Source organism: Oncorhynchus clarkii, chromosome 23, assembly GCF_045791955.1.
Source record: "Oncorhynchus clarkii lewisi isolate Uvic-CL-2024 chromosome 23, UVic_Ocla_1.0, whole genome shotgun sequence".
Taxonomy (NCBI): Eukaryota; Metazoa; Chordata; class Actinopteri; order Salmoniformes; family Salmonidae; genus Oncorhynchus; species Oncorhynchus clarkii.
Genome location: NC_092169.1, coordinates 30527916 through 30546400, shown reverse-complemented (window position 1 = coordinate 30546400; position 18485 = coordinate 30527916). Strand labels below are relative to the sequence as shown.

General features: G+C 43.6%; 1 protein-coding gene across 1 annotated transcript in view; it reads left to right on the top strand.

The window, feature by feature from the left end:
- The window catches only part of LOC139381100 (ATP-binding cassette, sub-family A (ABC1), member 5), an 87237-nt gene that overhangs the window by 36561 nt on the left and 32191 nt on the right, over positions 1–18485 (top strand). Inside the window, exons 8-17 of the mRNA XM_071124380.1 lie at positions 1085–1273; positions 1731–1878; positions 2039–2216; positions 5517–5575; positions 6916–7202; positions 7523–7642; positions 13800–13938; positions 14080–14170; positions 14359–14498; positions 14709–14828. Coding sequence (XP_070980481.1) covers positions 1085–1273; positions 1731–1878; positions 2039–2216; positions 5517–5575; positions 6916–7202; positions 7523–7642; positions 13800–13938; positions 14080–14170; positions 14359–14498; positions 14709–14828 — 1471 coding nt within the window. The remainder of the gene's footprint in view (positions 1–1084; positions 1274–1730; positions 1879–2038; positions 2217–5516; positions 5576–6915; positions 7203–7522; positions 7643–13799; positions 13939–14079; positions 14171–14358; positions 14499–14708; positions 14829–18485) is intronic.

The window sequence follows — 18485 nt, the reverse complement described above, 5'->3', positions numbered from 1 at the left end:
CACACCGCCCCAGACCATGATGGACCCTCCACCCCCAAATCCATCCCGCTCCAGAGTACAGGCCTCGGTGTAACGCTCATTCCTTCAACAACAATCGCAAATTCAACCATCACCTCTGGTGAGACAAAACCACGACTTGTCAGTGAAGAGCACTTGTTGCCAGTCCTGTCTGGTCCAGCGACGGTGGGTTTGTGCCCATAGGCGACGTTGTTGCCGGTGATGTCTGGTGAGGACCTGCCTTACAACAGGCCTACAATGATGTACCGATCCTGTGCAGGTGTTGTTACACGTGATCTGCCACTGCGAGGACGATCAGCTGTCTGTCCTTTCTCCCTGTAGCGCTGTCTTAGGCATCTCACAGTACGGACATTGCAATTTATTGCCCTGGCCACATCTGCAGTCCTCATGCCCTCTTCAGCATGCCTAAGGCACGTTCACGCAGATAAGCAGGGACCCTGGGCATCTTTCTTTTGGTGTTTTTCAGGGTCAATAGAAAGGCTTCCCTAGTGTCCTAAGTTTTCATAACTGTGACCTTAATTGCCTACCATCTGTAAGCTGTTAGTGTCTTAACGACCGTTCCACAGGTGCATGTTCATTAATTGTTTATGATTCATTGAACACGCATGGGAAACAGTGTTTAAACCCTTTACAATGAAGATCTGTGAAGTTATTTGGATTTTAATTAATTCTCTTTGAAAGAGAGGGTCCTGATAAAGGGACAATTCTTTTTTCGCTGAGTTTATTTATATTTAGCAGATGCTTTTATGTGCGTGTCAGAGGAAAGATGTCTGAAAATGTTTTAAGGCCAAGATTTCTATTCAATGTGCCATGTGTGTCACGGATTTGACCTGAAATTGACTTCTTAATTTCAGTTACCATAGGATGCTGTTAGCTTTTAACTCCCCTCTACCAATAGATTTGACACTGCATTTGGTTGACTCGTATTGGTTGTGACAGGCCATAACAAAGGGATTGTTCACTTTTTTAAAGTGTAGGTTATTTTTTACTTACCTAGAATGTTCCATCCGATTTTCAAACCTCAGTGAACTACCTCTTTAAACTCTTGTATTTTATCCTTCCCCAGATCTTCTTCTCCTTCATGCTGACCCCTCTGTTTAAGAAGCCTAAGTTTGCCAGTACGGTGGGCTCAATGCTGACTGTGGTGTTCGGCTGCCTGTCCCTGTTCACTGTCCTGATGAAGGACTTCCCCCAGCCGCTGGTCTGGGTTCTTTGTCTGCTGTCCCCCAGCGCATTCTCCATCGGCATTGCCCAGGTAACCAACACAGTCAACGCCCGTGTCTGTTCATTAAGCACCAAATGGGATTAAACAGACCGAAACAGGGAGCGACTACCTGGACTTGGAGAATAGAAGCGCACATTTTCTGTGGTGATACGGTGCAAAGTTTAGTAACAGAATAAACAGCACAAACCATCATTCTGTTACCAAACTTTGCATCTGCAAATCTGTTCAAGTAAATGTGTTTTTGTAAAATGTTCTGTGGAAATTAAGTTATTCTTGTGCATAAAGCTGTATTGTTTGTTTAACTTTGCAATCATTGTTTTTTGTTTGACATACATTTTAAAATGAAAAACCGGACTCACAGCATCAGCCTGTTACCATGGAATTGCCCAACATTTTATTGTCAAGGTTGTCCAAGACAGTGTGCAATGTTTACGGAGACCACCCCCCATGTAATAGAGCTATTATGTTCTATTCTCTGTGAGTCTAGGTGGTGTACCTGGAGGCCCAGGGGGACGGAGCTGTGTTCGCTACCCTGGCCAACGGCCCCCATCCCCTCTACGCCCCCCTTCTCATGCTCGTCCTGGACTGTATACTCTACCTGCTGCTGGCTGTCTACCTGGACCAGGTCCTACCAGGTACTGTTTTGACTTCTCCTCTCTTCTCAACACATCAAGGAAGTATTGATTTCATTCAACATTTACTCATACAGTTTGGTTTTAATTGAGTAAATTTTTTAAACGGCGACCTGTCTATTTATCTCAAATGGCCTTCCGTATTCCTGTGTCCTTTGTGCAGGTGAGTTTGGCATGCGGCGCTCCCTGGTATACTTCATGAAGCCATCCTATTGGTCCAAGCGCAGTAAGCGCTACGTCGAGGTGAGCTCTGTGTACGAGACGGAGGTGAACGGGGCCCCAGGAGTGAATGAGTCTGTGGAGCCCGTCTCTCCGGAATTCAGGGGGAAAGAGGCCATCCGGTAAGAGCCTCCCCTTTATACCCTTTCCACACTACTGATCTAAGCCAAGCTGCACTGGGCTGGCCTGGTTATGCATCCACCATAGTTGCTTGATGCGTCCTGTCCAATGGGTGTAGTTCAGTGGACGCTCCTCAGAGGAGGAAGGGGTTGACCATCCTCAGTGAATTTCATAAGAACAAAAATGGTAAAACATTAAAGTTATGTTTTTTAGATAAAACTATACTAAATATTATCAAATCAAATGTTATTTGTCATATTCGCCAATACAACAGGTGTAGACCTTAAAGTGAAATGCTTACTTACAAGCCCTTGACCCTGGGACTAAACACCTCCCTCTGCAACTGGATCCTGGACTTCCTGACAGGCCGCCCCCAGGTGGTAAGGGTAGGTAACAACACGCCACGCTGATCCTCAACACAGGGGCCCCTCGGGTGTGTGCTCAGTCTCGTCCTGTACTCCCTTTTCACTCATGACTGCATGGCCAGGCACAACTCCAACACCATCATCAAGTTTGCCGATAGCACAACTGTGGTAGGCCTGATCACTGACAACGATGGTGCCAGGACAACAACCTCCCCCTCAATGTGAGCAAGACAAAGGAGCTGATTTCTGGACTACAGGAAAACGAGGACCGACCACGCCCCCATTCTCATTGACGGGCTGTAGTGGAGCAGGTTGAGAGCTGGTATGGCAACTGCTCGGCCTCCGGCCGCAAGGCACTACTTAGGGTAGTGCGTACGGCCCAGTACATCACCAGGCAGTGTCAGAGGAAGGCCCTAAAAATGGTCAAAGACTCCAGCCACCCTAGTCATAGACTGTTCTCTCTGCTATCGCACGGCAAGCGGTACCAGTGCCAAGTCTAGGTCCAAAAGGCTTCTTAACAGCTTCTAACCCCAAGCCATAAGACTCCTGAACTGCTAATCAAATGGCTACCCAGACCTCTCTTTTACGCTGCTGCTACTCTGTTTATAATCTATGCATAGTCACTTTAACTCTACCTACATGTACATATTACCTCCACTAACCGGTGCCCCCGCACATTGACTCTTTACCGATACCCCTGTATATAGCCTCACTATTGTTATTTTACTGCTTACTGTTATTTTACAGTTTTAAGAACAATAAGTGATAAGGGCTTGTAAGTACACTTAAGTACTTAATACACCTGTTGTATTCGGTGCATGTGACAAACAAAATATGATTTGATTTGATGAGAAACTTTAAGAGTTTTAATGAGCAGGCTTTCTTTCATGATTTGTTTTATTTTGACTGGAGCAAGATTGAGCTTTTTCCTGATGTGGAAACTGCCTGGAAATTCTTTCATAATTGTTTTTTCCAAATAGTAAAAAACATGCCCCATTCCACAGGTTCAGAGTTAAAGGGAGGGATAATCCATGGTTTTCTTCTGAGCTGTCTTGTATTATTCACTAACGTAATCTAGCCTGGGCTAAAGCAAAGAAATCATGTTCTTATGCTGATTGGCTTCTTTTTTCACAGCTATGAAGCAAGTGTTCTTCTCTTTTCAGGAAGGCCAAGTCTGAATATTTTATGTCTGTTACTACTAATAACCTGAATGACCCTAGGAAGTTTTGGAGGGCTATTAAGTCTGTCTGGTAACAGTACAGTTAATGAATTACCTTCATGTTTATTGAAGGACTCTGTTGCTCTTCATGACGAAACTGAAATGCTGAATTGTTTCAATGAACACTTTGTGTCATCTGATAGGCTGTTTGATTTAGTATCTTCTGTCTCTATACAGCCCTGTGTGGATGAACCGGTGAGAGCTGGTCAAACGTTTAGCTTTTTGCCATTCTCAGTGCAGGAGGTACATAAAGCCCTGACATCCTTAGATCAGAGAAATCCTGCAGGTCCTGATCGTCTTAATCCCTGCTTTTTAAAACTGGCAGTTGATTTCATAGCTGAACCACTAATATATCTGTTCAATATAACCCTGGCATGTAATGACATTCCAAGGATCTGGAAATCAGCATTTGTCCTACAACTTTTAGAACTGGGAGATCCAACTCTATTATAGGCCAATCTCAAAGCTGTCACCCCTAGCAAAAATACTAGAAACCAGCTAAAATAGTATATCAAAATGAACTCTATTTTATCAATGCACCAATCGGGCTTCAAGTAGAAGCATATCACAATTACAGCAGCCATGAAGGTTTTAAATGATATCACTGAAGCCCTTGACAAAAAAACAGCACTATCTCACTTTTTATTGATCTCTCTAATACAATTGATCATGCTGTACTGAGGCAGAGATTATCGAGCATAGGTCTTTCCGAGCATGTGTTGCTAACTATCTGTCTGATAGAACTCGGTGCACTCAATTTGATGTGCTCATGTCTGCTAAATTGTCTGTCTGTAATGGTGTGCCCCAGGGCTCGGGACTTGGTCCACTCTTATTCACTATTTATATAAATAATTCACTTTTATGCTGATTATACTTTTATTTATTGTTTATTGTTGTCTCCTCAATGCTGACTAAACTAATTGTGTTTTCTAAAGCAAGAAATAGACCTCTGAACTGTTCACCTACTACTACCTGTCAGGGAAATGAGATTGAGGCTGTAACCTCGTAAATATCTTAGTTATCTTATTAGTAGCCTAACCATATTGCTGTTACATTGAACTGGGTGAATGGAATATGAATGACAATCATCCAATATGCTGCAATAGAAATAAGGCCATGCTCATAAAAAAAAGAATTGTCCTCCCTCATCTTAAACAACACTGGCCGCCACTGGTGTGGTTGTACATGAAGCTGCCTCGCACTCGGACAAGGCTACTGACTTTACCTTCATAGTTGCTTGAACCATGCTGTAAAGGACAATGTGAAGGGAACACTGTAAGGTTTCGGCTGCCCCTATAGTGTGAATCAGCAACTTTCCATTGACATCAGTTCTGATGTTTTGGTGCAGATCTTCTTATCATAATGCTCCTGTCCCTGGCTGGAAGAGGACACTTGTGTCTCTCTGTAACAAGTGGCTTTGAAAATAGACTCTGTGGCTGCCTCAGCTCAACAGCTCCGGATCAGGCTGATATCCTCTTACATTTTAGAGAAACCTGGTCCCATTATTGACTTTCCAGGACAGAAATACAGGCTTTTAGAGTTACCAGTTGAAACAATAACCTTAGCCGAGCTGTATCGATATAGATGAGCACCTGATAGGAACCCACTGGCTTGGTCTGCTTCCAGCCTGCAAACGTCCATTAGCTTTGATCCAGAAAGAATGAGTGCCAGATTGAAACCTGTTGTTTACCCTCTTCTCTGTCTCCCCACCCTGGCAGCATTAACAACATCCGCAAGGTGTACAAAGAGAAGGACAGCATCGTGGAAGCTCTGAGGGGTGAGGCTCATTCCTCTAAGTATTTCTCTTGTCACTCTTGTGTCTATGTCTATGTGGAGCCTCTTTTCTAGTTGCCGTATCTAACAGACAAATTGGAAATCGTCAGAGTTCCGAACTTCCTTAACCTCTCTAGGCTTGATGGGACGCTACTGTCCCATCTGACCAACATCCAGTGAAAGTGCAGGGTGCCAAATTCAAACTACAGAATTGTAAATATTTAACATTCTTGAAAATACACATGTAATATGTCAAAATAAAGCTTAACTTCTTGTTAATCCAGCCCAGTGTCAGCCCGGTGTCAGATTTGAAAAAGGCTTTACGGCAAAAGCAAACCATGCGATTATCTGAGGACAGCACCCCATCAAACAAACACAGACAATCATATTTCATCCCGCCAGGCGCGACACAAAACTCGGAAATAACGATATAATTCATGCCTTACCTTTGAAGCGCTTCTTCTGTTGGCACTCCAATATGTCCCATAAACATCACAAATGGTCCCTTTGTTCGACTAATTCCGTCGTTATATCTCCAAAATGTCCATTTATTTGGCGCGTTTGATCCAGAAAAACACCGGTTCCAACTCGCGCAACATGACTACAAAATATCTAATAAATTACCTGTAATCTTTGTCCAAACATTTCAAGCAACTTTCCTTATAAAACTTTAGGTATTTTTTTACGTAAATAATCGATAAAATTGAAGACGGGATAAACTGCGTTCAATAGAGGATAAAAACAAAGTGGAGCGAGCTTTCAGGCCGCGCGCCCCAACCACAACACTACACTAGACTCGACCCTCGTTCTGAACAGCCCTACTTCTTCATTACACAAAACATCAACCAATTTCAAACATCAACCAATTTCTAAAGACTGTTGACATCCAGTAGAAGCGATAGGAACTGCAAGCCAGTGCCTTAGAAATCTAGATCCACATAGAAAACTCATTGAAAACACTGTCACCTCAACAACAAAAAAGAATCCTGGATGGTTTGTCCTCGGGGTTTCACCTGCCAAATAAGTTACGTTATACTCAGACATCATTCAAACAGTTTTAGAAACTTCAGAGTGTTTTCTATCCAAATCTACTAATAATATCCATATCCTAGCTTCTGGGCCTGAGTAGCAGGCAGTTTACTTTGGGCACGCTTTTCATCCGGACATGAAAATACCGCCCCCTAGCCTAGAGAGGTTAACAGATCCTGACGTTGTCTTACCTTTCTCTGTTTATTCTCGTCCATGACCATGATTAGGCTTAATCTGTGTCCACGAAACCGCCCCATATGAGGCTCTTCGTAGACCCTAATGTCTTCATGTTCCGCCCCCTTCCCTTCTATCCAGGCTTGACCTTTGACATCTATGAAGGTCAGATCACAGCCCTCCTGGGCCACAGCGGAGCAGGGAAGTCCACTCTGATGAACATCCTGTGTGGGATCTGTCCTCCGACTGACGGCCACGCCTCCATCTATGGCTCCCCTGTGGCAGAGATCGCTGAGGGGGTAGAGATGAGGCAGCTGGTGGGCATCTGCCCTCAGTTCAACATAATCTTTGACGTGCTCACTGTAGAAGAGCACCTGAGGATATTTGCTGCCATTAAAGGGATTCTGCCCTCTGACATTGACAATGAGGTGAGGGAATTTTTATTGCCAGTACAGATACTGATAGCGGCTATTTTAAAGAAGGATTTACTTGAGATGTTGTGATACTGAATGCTGTTTCAAATCGCTCTGGATAAGATCGTCTGCTAAAATAGTAAAATGTAAATGTAAAATGCATCATATATGATCACTCGGTCACTCTAGCATGGCTGGTTGGTAACTGGCAGGCCTCTATGTTGCTTCCGTATTTCTGAATTCAGCTTCAACTCACAAGATGGATAATATTGAGTCATGTTTGGGATCACATCCTTTTCTCTCCCTCCCTCCTGTGTGTTGGATCTGTATGTTAGGTGTCCAAGGTGCTGAAGGATCTAGACCTGGAGAAGATCATGGACGCCCAGGCTAAGAACCTAAGTGGAGGCCAGAAGAGGAAATTGTCTGTGGGCATAGCCATCCTGGGAGACCCCAAGGTAGCTGGATCCTTGATCATCCACCCTCACAACACAACAGAAATGGCCTTCTGTCTGTCTGTCTGTCTTTCTGTCTCTCGCTGTCTGTCTCTCGCTGTCTGTCTGTCTCTCGCTGTCTGTCTGTCTCTCGCTGTCTGTCTCTCGCTGTCTGTCTGTCTGTCTGTCTCTCTCGCTGTCTGTCTCTCGCTGTCTGTCTGTCTGTCTCTCGCTGTCTGTCTGTCTGTCTCTCGCTGTCTGTCTGTCTGTCTCTCGCTGTCTGTCTGTCTCTCGCTGTCTGTCTGTCTCTCGCTGTCTGTCTGTCTCTCGCTGTCTGTCTGTCTCTCGCTGTCTGTCTGTCTCTCGCTGTCTGTCTGTCTCTCGCTGTCTGTCTCTCTCGCTGTCTGTCTGTCTGTCTCTCGCTGTCTGTCTGTCTCTCGCTCTCTCGCTCTCTGTCTCTCTCTCGCTCTCTGTTTCTCTCTCGCTCTCTGTCTCTCTCTCGCTCTCTGTCTCTCTCTCGCTCTCTGTCTCTCTCTCGCTCTCTGTCTCTCTCTCGCTCTCTGTCTCTCTCTCGCTCTCTGTCTCTCTCTCGCACTCTGTCTCTCTCGCTCTCTGTCTGTCTCTCGCTCGCTGTCTGTCGCTCGCTCGCTGTCTGTCTCTCGCTCGCTGTCTCGCTCTCTGTCTGTCTCTCGCTCTCTGTCTATCACTCTGTCTGTCTCTCGCTCTCTGTCTGTCGCTCTCTGTCTGTCTGTCTGTCGCTCTCTGTCTGTCTGTCGCTCTCTGTCTGTCTGTCTGTTGCTCTCTGTCTCTCGCTCTCTGTCTGTCTCTCGCTCTGTCTGTCTGTCTCTCGCTCTCTGTCTGTCTGTCTCTCGCTCTCTGTCTGTCTGTCTCTCGCTCTCTGTCTGTCTCTCTCTCGCTCTCTGTCTGTCTCTCTCTCGCTCTCTGTCTGTCTGTCTCTCGCTCTCTGTCTGTCTGTCTCTCGCTCTCTGTCTGTCTGTCTCTCGCTCTCTGTCTGTCTGTCTCTCGCTCTCTGTCTGTCTGTCTCTCGCTCTCTGTCTGTCTGTCTCTCGCTCTCTGTCTGTCTGTCTCTCGCTCTCTGTCTGTCTGTCTCTCGCTCTCTGTCTGTCTGTCTCTCGCTCTCTGTCTGTCTGTCTCTCGCTCTCTGTCTGTCTGTCTCTCGCTCTCTGTCTGTCTGTCTCTCGCTCTCTGTCTGTCTGTCTCTCGCTCTCTGTCTGTCTGTCTCTCGCTCTCTGTCTGTCTGTCTCTCGCTCTCTGTCTGTCTGTCTCTCGCTCTCTGTCTGTCTGTCTCTCGCTCTCTGTCTGTCTGTCTCTCGCTCTCTGTCTGTCTGTCTCTCGCTCTCTGTCTGTCTGTCTCTCGCTCTCTGTCTGTCTGTCTCTCGCTCTCTGTCTGTCTGTCTCTCGCTCTCTGTCTGTCTGTCTCTCGCTCTCTGTCTGTCTGTCTCTCGCTCTCTGTCTGTCTGTCTCTCGCTCTCTGTCTGTCTGTCTCTCGCTCTCTGTCTGTCTGTCTCTCGCTCTCTGTCTGTCTGTCTCTCGCTCTCTGTCTGTCTGTCTCTCGCTCTCTGTCTGTCTGTCTCTCGCTCTCTGTCTGTCTGTCTCTCGCTCTCTGTCTGTCTGTCTCTCGCTCTCTGTCTGTCTGTCTCTCGCTCTCTGTCTGTCTGTCTCTCGCTCTCTGTCTGTCTGTCTCTCGCTCTCTGTCTGTCTGTCTCTCGCTCTCTGTCTGTCTGTCTCTCGCTCTCTGTCTGTCTGTCTCTCGCTCTCTGTCTGTCTGTCTCTGTCTCTGTCTGTCTGTCTCTGTCTGTCTGTCTCTCTGTCTGTCTGTCTGTCTGTCTCTCGCTCTCTGTCTGTCTCTCGCTCTCTGTCTGTCTCTCGCTCTCTGTCTGTCTGTCTCGCTCTCTGTCTCTCTGTCTGTCTCTGTCTCTCTGTCTGTCTCTGTCTGTCTGTCTGTCTGTCTCTCTGTCTGTCTGTCTGTCTGACTCTCGCTCTCTGTCTGTCTGACTCTCGCTCTCTGTCTGTCTGACTCTCGCTCTCTGTCTGTCTGACTCTCGCTCTCTGTCTGTCTGACTCTCGCTCTCTGTCTGTCTGTCTCTCGCTCTCTGTCTGTCTGTCTCGCTCTCTGTCTCTCTGTCTGTCTCTGTCTCTCTGTCTGTCTCTGTCTGTCTGTCTGTCTGTCTCTCTGTCTGTCTGTCTGTCTGACTCTCGCTCTCTGTCTGTCTGACTCTCGCTCTCTGTCTGTCTGACTCTCGCTCTCTGTCTGTCTGACTCTCGCTCTCTGTCTGTCTGACTCTCGCTCTCTGTCTGTCTGACTCTCGCTCTCTGTCTGTCTGACTCTCGCTCTCTGTCTGTCTGTCTCTCGCTCTCTGTCTGTCTCTCTCGCTCGCTCTCTGTCTGTCTGTCTGTCTCTCTCGCTCTCTGTCTGTCTCTCTGCTACCGCACTGCAAGCGGTACCGATGCACCAATTCTGGAACCAACAGGAGCCTGAACAGCTTTTACCACCGAGCCATAAGACTGATAAATAGTTCATTAAAAAAAAATATATATTTAGAGGGTAGATCATAAAAGTTTGGTGTCACTTAGAAATGTCCTTGTTTTTTAAAGAAAAGCAAAGAAAAACGTCTGTTAAAATAACATCAAATTGATCAGAAACACGGTGTAGACATTGTTAATATTGTAAATGGCTATGGTAGATGGAAACAGCTGATTATTTTAATGGAATATCTACATAGGTGTACAGAAGCCCATTATCAGCAACCATCACCCTGTGTTCCAAAGGCACGTTGTGTTAGCTAATCCAAGTTTCTCATTTTAAAAGGCTAATTGATCATTAGAAAACCCTTTTGCAATTTCAGCCATTTCCAACTACAATAGTCATTTACAACATTAACAATGTCTACACTGTATTTCTGATCAATTTTATGTTATTTTAATGGACAAGATATTTGCTTTTCTTTCAAAAACAAGGACACAACTTTTGAACGTGTGTGCGTGCGTGTGTGTGTGTCATTGCTTTAGAAGCTTCTGATTGGCATCATTTGAGTCAATTGGAGGTGTACCTGTGGATGTATTTCAAGGCCTACCTTCAAACTTAGTGCCTCTGCTTGACATAATGGGAAAATCAAAAGAAATCAGCCAAGACCTCAGAAAGAAATTGTAGACCTTCACAAGTCTGGTTCATACTTGGGAGCAATTTCCAAACGCCTAAAGGTAGAACGTTCATCTGTACAAACAATAGTAGCAAGTATAAACACCATGGGACCACGCAGCCGTCATACCGCTCAGGAAGGAGACGTGTTCTGTCTCCTGGAGACGAACGTACTTTGGTGCGAAAAGTGCAAATCAATCCCAGAACAACAAAAGTATCTATATCCACAGTAAAACGAGTCCTATATCAATATAACCTGAAAGGCTGCTCAGCCAGGAAGAAGCCACTGCTCCAAAACCGCCATAAAAAAAGCCAGACTACGGTTGGCAACTGTACATGGGGGCAAAGATCATACTTTTTGGAGAAATATCCTCTGGTCTGACAAAACAAAAATAGAACTGTTTGGCCATAATGACCATTGTTATGTTTGGAGGAAAAAGGGGGAGGCTTGCAAGCCGAAGAACACCATCCCAACCGTGAAGCACGGGGGTGGCAGCATCATGTTGTGGGGGTGCTTTGCTGCAGTAGGGACTGGTGCACTTCACAAACTAGATGGCATCATCAGGGAGGAAAATTATGTGGATATATTGAAGCAACATCTCAAGACATCAGTCAGGAAGTTAAAGCTTGGTTGCAAATGGGTCTTCCAAATGGACAGTGATCCCAAGCATACTTCCAAAGTTGTGGCAAAATTGATTAATGAAAACAAAGTCAAGGTATTGGAGTGGTCATTACAAAGCCCTGACCTCTACCCTGTAGAAAATCTGTGGGCAGAACTGAAAAGCGTGTGCTAGCAAGGTGGCCTACAAACCTGACTCAGTTACACCAGCTCTGTCATGAGGAATGTGCCAACATTCACCCAACTTATTGTGGGAAGCTTGTGGAAGGCTACCCGAAACATTTGACCCAAGTTAAACAATTTAAAGGCAATGCTACCAAATATGAATTGAGTGTATGTAAACTTCTGACCCACTGGTAATGTGATACAAGAAATAAAAGCTGAAATAAATCGTTCTCTCTACTGTTATTGTGACATTTCACGTTCTTAAAATAAAGTGGTGATCCTAACTGACCTAAGACAGGGGAATTTTACTAAGATTAAATGTCAAGAATTGTGAAAAACTGAGTATAAATGTATTTGGCTAAGGTATATGTAAACTTCCGACTTCAACTGTATGTATACACACATACAAACACAAACTACCGTTCAAACGTTTGGGGTCACTTAGAAATGTCCTTGTTTTTGAAAGAAAAGCACATTTTTGGACAGTTTGGACACACCTACTCATTGCAGGGTTTTTCTTTATTTTTACTATTTTCTACATTGTAGAATAAAAGTGACAACATATACTATGAAATAACACATGAAATCATGTATTAAGCAAAAAAGAGTTAAACAAATCAAAGTAGCCGCCCCAGCTCTGCACACTTGGCATTCTCTCAACCAGCTTCACGAGGTAGTCACCTGGAATGCATTTCAATTAACTGGTGTGCCTTGTTAAAAGTTAATTTGTGGAATTCCTTTCCTTAATGTGTTTGAGCCAATCAGTTGTGTTTCAAGGTGAGTGGGTATACAGAAGATAGCCCTATTTGGTAAAATATCAAGTCCATATTATGACAAGAACAGCTCAAATAAGCAAAGAGAAAGGACAGTCCATCATTACTTCAAGGTCAGTCATTCTGGAACATTTCAATAACTTTTAAAGTTTCTTCAAGTGCAGTCGCAAAAACAATCAAGCGCTATGATGAAACTGGCTCATGAAGACCGCCACAGGAAAGGAAGACCCAGAGTTACCTCTGCTGCAGAGGATAAGTTACTTTGAGTTACTAGCCTCAGAAATTGCAGCCCAAATAAATACTTCAGAGTTCAAGTAACAGACACATCTCAACATCAACTGTTCAGAGGAGAATGCATAAATCAGGCTTTCATGGTCGAATTCCTGTGAAGAAACCACTACTAAAGGACACCAATAATAGGAGACTTGCTTGGGCCAAGAAACATGAACAATGGACATTAGACCGGTGGAAACCTGTCCTTTTGGTGTGATGAATCCATTTGAGATTTTTGGTTCCAACCGCCGTGTCTTTGTGAGACGCAGAGTAGGTGAACGGATGATCTCCGCATGTGTGGTTCCCACCGTGACGCATGGAGGAGGTGGTGTGGGGGTGCTTTGCTGGTGACACTGTTGGTGATTTATTTAGAATTCAAGGCACACTTAACCAGCATGGCTACCACAGCATGCTGCAGCAATACACCATCCCATGTGGTTTGCGCTTAGTAGGACTGTCATTTGTTTTTCAACAGGACAATGACCCAACACACCTCCAGGCTGTGTAAGGGCTATTTGACCAAGGAGAGTGATGGAGTGCTGTATCAGATGACCTGGCCTCCACTATCCCCTGACTTCAACCCAACTGAGATGGTTTGGGATGAGTCAGACTGCAGTGTGAAGGAAAATCAGCCAACAAGTGCTCAGCATATGTGGGAACTTTCAAGACAGTTGGAAAAGCATTCCAGGTGAAGCTGGTTGAAAGAATGACAAAAGTGTGCAAAGCTGTGATCAAGGCAAATTATGGCTACTTTGAAGAATCAATATAAAATACACTTTTTTGGTTACTGCATGATTCCATATGTGTTATTTCATAGTTTTGATGTCTTCAAGTATTATTCTACAATGTAGAAAATAGTAAAAATAAAGAAAAACCCTTGAATGAGTAGGTGTGTTCAAATTTTTGACTGACTAGTACTGTACATATTTACCCCAATTACCTCGTGCACATCGACTCGGTACTTGTACCCCTTGTACAGTGTATATATCCAAGTTATTGTTACTCATTGTGTATCTATTGTTACTTTTATTATTACATGTTTTACTTTTCTATTATTTCTCTATTTTCTTTCTCTCTGCATTTTTGGGAAGTTCCTATGAGTAAGTATTTCACTGTTAGTCCACATCTGTTGTTTACGAAGCATGTGACAAATAAAATTTGATTAGATTTTGCGTTTGTGTATATGTTTAGATCCTGCTCCTGGATGAGCCTACTGCTGGTATGGACCCCTGTTCCAGACACCAGGTGTGGTCTCTGCTGAAGAGTCGCAGAGCAGGCAGAGTCACAGTGCTCAGCACACATTACATGGACGAGGCAGACATACTCGCTGGTACACCCATCTTTTCCCTATCTATCTCTAACAATGTGTTCATCTATAGCAGGGTTCTCTCTATCCCTCAATACACTTACGTCTTTCACTCGCCATCTCAATTTCTCTTTTTCTCTCTTTCATTTTCCCGTTCCCTTCTAGACCGCAAAGCTGTGATCTCTCAGGGCCAACTTAAGTGTGTTGGTTCTTCCCTATATCTCAAGACCAAGTGTGGAGTAGGATACCACCTCAGGTAATTTCGGCAGACAGCTCTCTAAATGTCACAAAAAAATACACTATAAAACATATCTCGACCTAAAGCGTTTTGACCTATTTAAGCCATCCAGCAGATTGTTTCTTCATAAATCATGTTGTTTGATGACAGTAAGACTGATGCTTACATACCACAGCTAAATAATGTTTTTTTTCCCCTTCCTATAGAATGTCTATTGGTGGACGGTGTGAGGTGGATGGTGTCACATCATTGGTCAAGCACCACGTCCCCAAGGCACAGTTGTCACGGCAACAAGAGGCTGAGCTGACATTCACCCTCCCTTTCGAAAGCATGGACACCTTTTCAGGTCAGAAACTAATCTCTGTGCTACGGCTCAGTTGATCGCGCCTATCATAGAAATATAATTCCTATTGAGTGTACCCATGACGGGGAAGTCAAATTGCTATAGTCCGAGGGGCTATTCACTTTCGAGGAATTCTATTTCTATTCATATGTAGCAGGTAGAGTTTTAGATCTGTGGTTCTGTACTTACTGTACCTTGACTTCACTCTCTCAGGATTGTTCTCAGAACTAGACTGCAGGCCAGACCTGGGCATCATCAACTACGGGGTGTCCATGACAACGCTGGAGGATGTGTTTCTTCGTCTGGAGGCTGAGGCTGAGGTGGACCAGGCTGGTGAGACTTCTTTTCTCTCCTTCTGTACTAAGCAGGGCTCTACATTCACATGCGCTGGTGCTCCCAACTTGTTAGGAGCACCACATTATATTTTGGAGCACCAGAAAACATTATACATTTTATTTATTGAGATACGGCCTACATGAATTCTAGCTATGTGGTGATCTGGATTTTCACATGTGAAACCATATGTTCTTAGAACACTTCACCTATGATATTTCAAGTGGGTTTTCACGTGATCGCATATGCTCAAGAAAAAGTATTATATTTGTCATAGTGATTCAGGAGTACCATTAAAACAGAATTATATGCCACACCAACATTAGACAACTGTACAGAAAACCCTGAAATTGCTGAAATAAGTAAATGTAAATAAATAATGAGAGAATAGTCAGAATAACTGACAACTAAAATAGCAGTGCAGCTGGCAGTCTTTTGCTAAGTGAAGAGATATATTATAGGTAATGAATGTGTAGGGGAATGCTACAGACTGTGGCACAGCAGAAAGGTCAGTGTACCTCAAATCCAAAGGTTGTGCAATCAAATCCCAGGTTGGGTCATACTTTTGCTGAAGGAGCAATAACACATGCAATTCCACATGTGAAGTTTTGGAAAAACATGTTTTCATATAATTCCAAAAACACGTTTTGACATGTATTGTGAAGTCATGTGATTTTCCACATTTGAAATCATGTGTTTCAATATGTGATAACTTGAAATTACACTGTTGGCCATTGCTGTTAATTTTGAGATAGATTTTTGTAATTTTACTGTACATTTCTACAGTAATAGTGTTTTGCTATATTTACTGTGAATAACAATGCACTTTTTGATCCTTACTGCAAATTAACTTGGCACGCTTCACTTGTAATTGCATTTTAACTTATAGGATACTTGTTTTATGACAAACTGTTATTTTTTTTATTCTGTAAGTTATCAGCTACTGAGTTGTGGTGAAAATAGTGCAAACAAGTTTTAAAGTATTTCTACAGTAAATCTACTGTGAAACAACTAACTGTATTCAGAAGGTACACATACATTCTAATTAGTTATTTTCAATACCGAAAATGTGGAATTGGTATTTGGTTCACTTTCTGAATTGAATGGAACTTGAATGGAATTGACCGGAACTTGAATGGAATTGACCTCAACATTGGTTAGCGCACTTGGGATGCAACCACACCTAGGATTTGAACTCCCAACCACTTGGATGCCAGCAACCTGAATTTCCTTATTTCCTGATCTGATAGAATCTAGCCCTAAGTCTGCATAAATGCTCTCTGGATTTAAACTGGAGTGCCACAAGATTCTACATAAAAAACATCCAGTCAGCAGCAGTCCTGTGGGGGAAAACGGCTTGTTACCAAGAACATACACTCACCGGACAGTTTGAGGTACACCATACCTTTCACAACAATGTATCACTCCTACAGACAGTCACGTGGCCCTGGCTTGTTATATGAAGCAGACATCGAGGCATTCAGTTTCTGTTCGATTGAACGTTAGAATGGGCAAAATTAGTGACCTAAGCGACTGAGCTTGGTATGATCGTCAGTGCCAGGTGTGCCGGATACAGTATCTCAGAAACAGCCACACTCCTGGGCTTTTGACAACAGTTTCTAGGGTTCAGGGCATAGCATTGTATTTTTGGTCCACCAGCCTCTGTGGCAGGTAGATTTAAAAATCTACCAGCCACTCAGATTTTTTTTTACCACAGAAAAATATTCTTGGGTGCTCAAATTACACCAACAAAACACAAAAAATGCATGAGCATGCTTTGTCATGTTTCTAAAACAAATGTATTACTAGTAAGAAGTAATGAGGTATATTGTTTAAGAGTATTTTAACCAAAATATCACAGATATTTTGACAAATTCACCTGCCCCTTTAAATCAAATCAAATGTATTTATAAAGCCCTTTTTACATCAGCAGATGTCACAAAGTGCTTATACAAAAACCCAGCCCAAAACCACAAACAGCAAGCAATGCAGATGTAGAAGCACAGTGGCTTGGAAAAACTCCCTAGGAAACTCTGACGTAGCCTAGAGGAACCAGGCTCTGAGGGGTGGCCAGGTGGAGATTATTAGAGTACATGACCATTAAGGCCAGATCGTTCTTCAAGATGGCGGGAGGTTGCCGTGGTAGTGCGCCTCGAGTCATGTTTGTGCCTGTGAGATTGAGTCTGAATAGGAGAAGGGTTGTCTTCTCTTCCCTAGCCGTTGAAACTGAAACATAGAAAAACAAAGTAAATAGCCAAGAAAGACAAGGACAGAGTCTCACTTCACTAGACTTTAGTTTTAAGTAAAGACAATCTTTTATGCCTGTGTGCAGCGCTTCGAAAAATGAATTTACGTGCGGACAGCCCCCAGCCAGGCAGCGTTGCAGCACGAGGTGGAATAGGTTATTTACGATTCGTAGTTCTTTGACTTTGTACGATTTAATTTACCAGCTATGATACAAAAAGTCAGAAATACTTTGAAAACCGCTACAGCAGCATTTATTTTACTTTAAAAGTGATCATACTTTTTATTCACAAATGCCAGTAAAATACTCCCACTGTGGAGCCCTGACCATGTGGCTGGTGAAATAAACATTTTACCCGCCAATGCCAAAATCTACCTGCATTTGGAAGGGAGTGTGTGTTAACTTTAGGCCCTGTTAGAGTTTACCGAGAATGGTGCGACAAACAAAAACATCCAGTCAGCAGCAGTCCTTTGGGCAAAAAGCTAAAATAATAAGTGGCTCCAATGGGCAAGTGATCACCAACACTGGACAATTGAGGAGTGGAAAAACATCACCTGGAACATGACAGCAAGTTAAATTTACTTGAATGGCCTACGCAGTCCCCAGACCTCAACCCAATAGAGCATCTTTGGAATGAGATGGAACAGGCTGTTCGCAGCATGAATGTACCGCTGTCCATCGCGTGATGCCATCGCGTGATGACACCTTGTAGAATGCCCCATAGAATTCTGGCTGTTCTGGATGCAAAGGGGGTCTTCAAATTCATTTTTCACAGTCGTGGTAATTTCCCACTTCCCACTTGATTACAAACGCAGGATTAGGTACTGCACTTATACTGAGATGTAGATGGGGGCAATGTGCTGAGGGGAGGGTGCATTAGCATATTTGAGGTCAAAAATATGTTTCAGTGGAAATGTTGTAACAGTTTTATCTTTTGACAATGTTAGTTCTGCAATCTTTGTAAGAACTTGTGACAACCAAGAGCTGCACTGTTAGCTTCTTGGTGACAGGGGGGCATTATTTTCACGTCCGGATGAAATGCATGCCCAAATTCAACTGCCTGCTACTCATCCCCAGAAGATAAGATGTGCATATTATTAGTAGATTTGGATAGAAAACACTGAGTTTCTAAAACAGTTTGAATCATGTCTGTGAGTATAACAGAACATATTTAGTAGGCGAAACCCCAAGGACAAACCATTCAGATTTTTTGAGGTCACTCTCTTTTAAACGGGTTTTCATTGGGAATCCAGATTTCTAAGGGACCTTCTTGCAGTTCCTATTGCTTCCACTGGATGTCAACAGTCTTTAGAAATTGGTTGAGGTTATTCCTTTGTGTAATGAAGAAGTACGGCCATCTTGAACGAGGGTCACTTGAAGTGTACTGTTAGATAGAGGCGTGTGACCAGAAA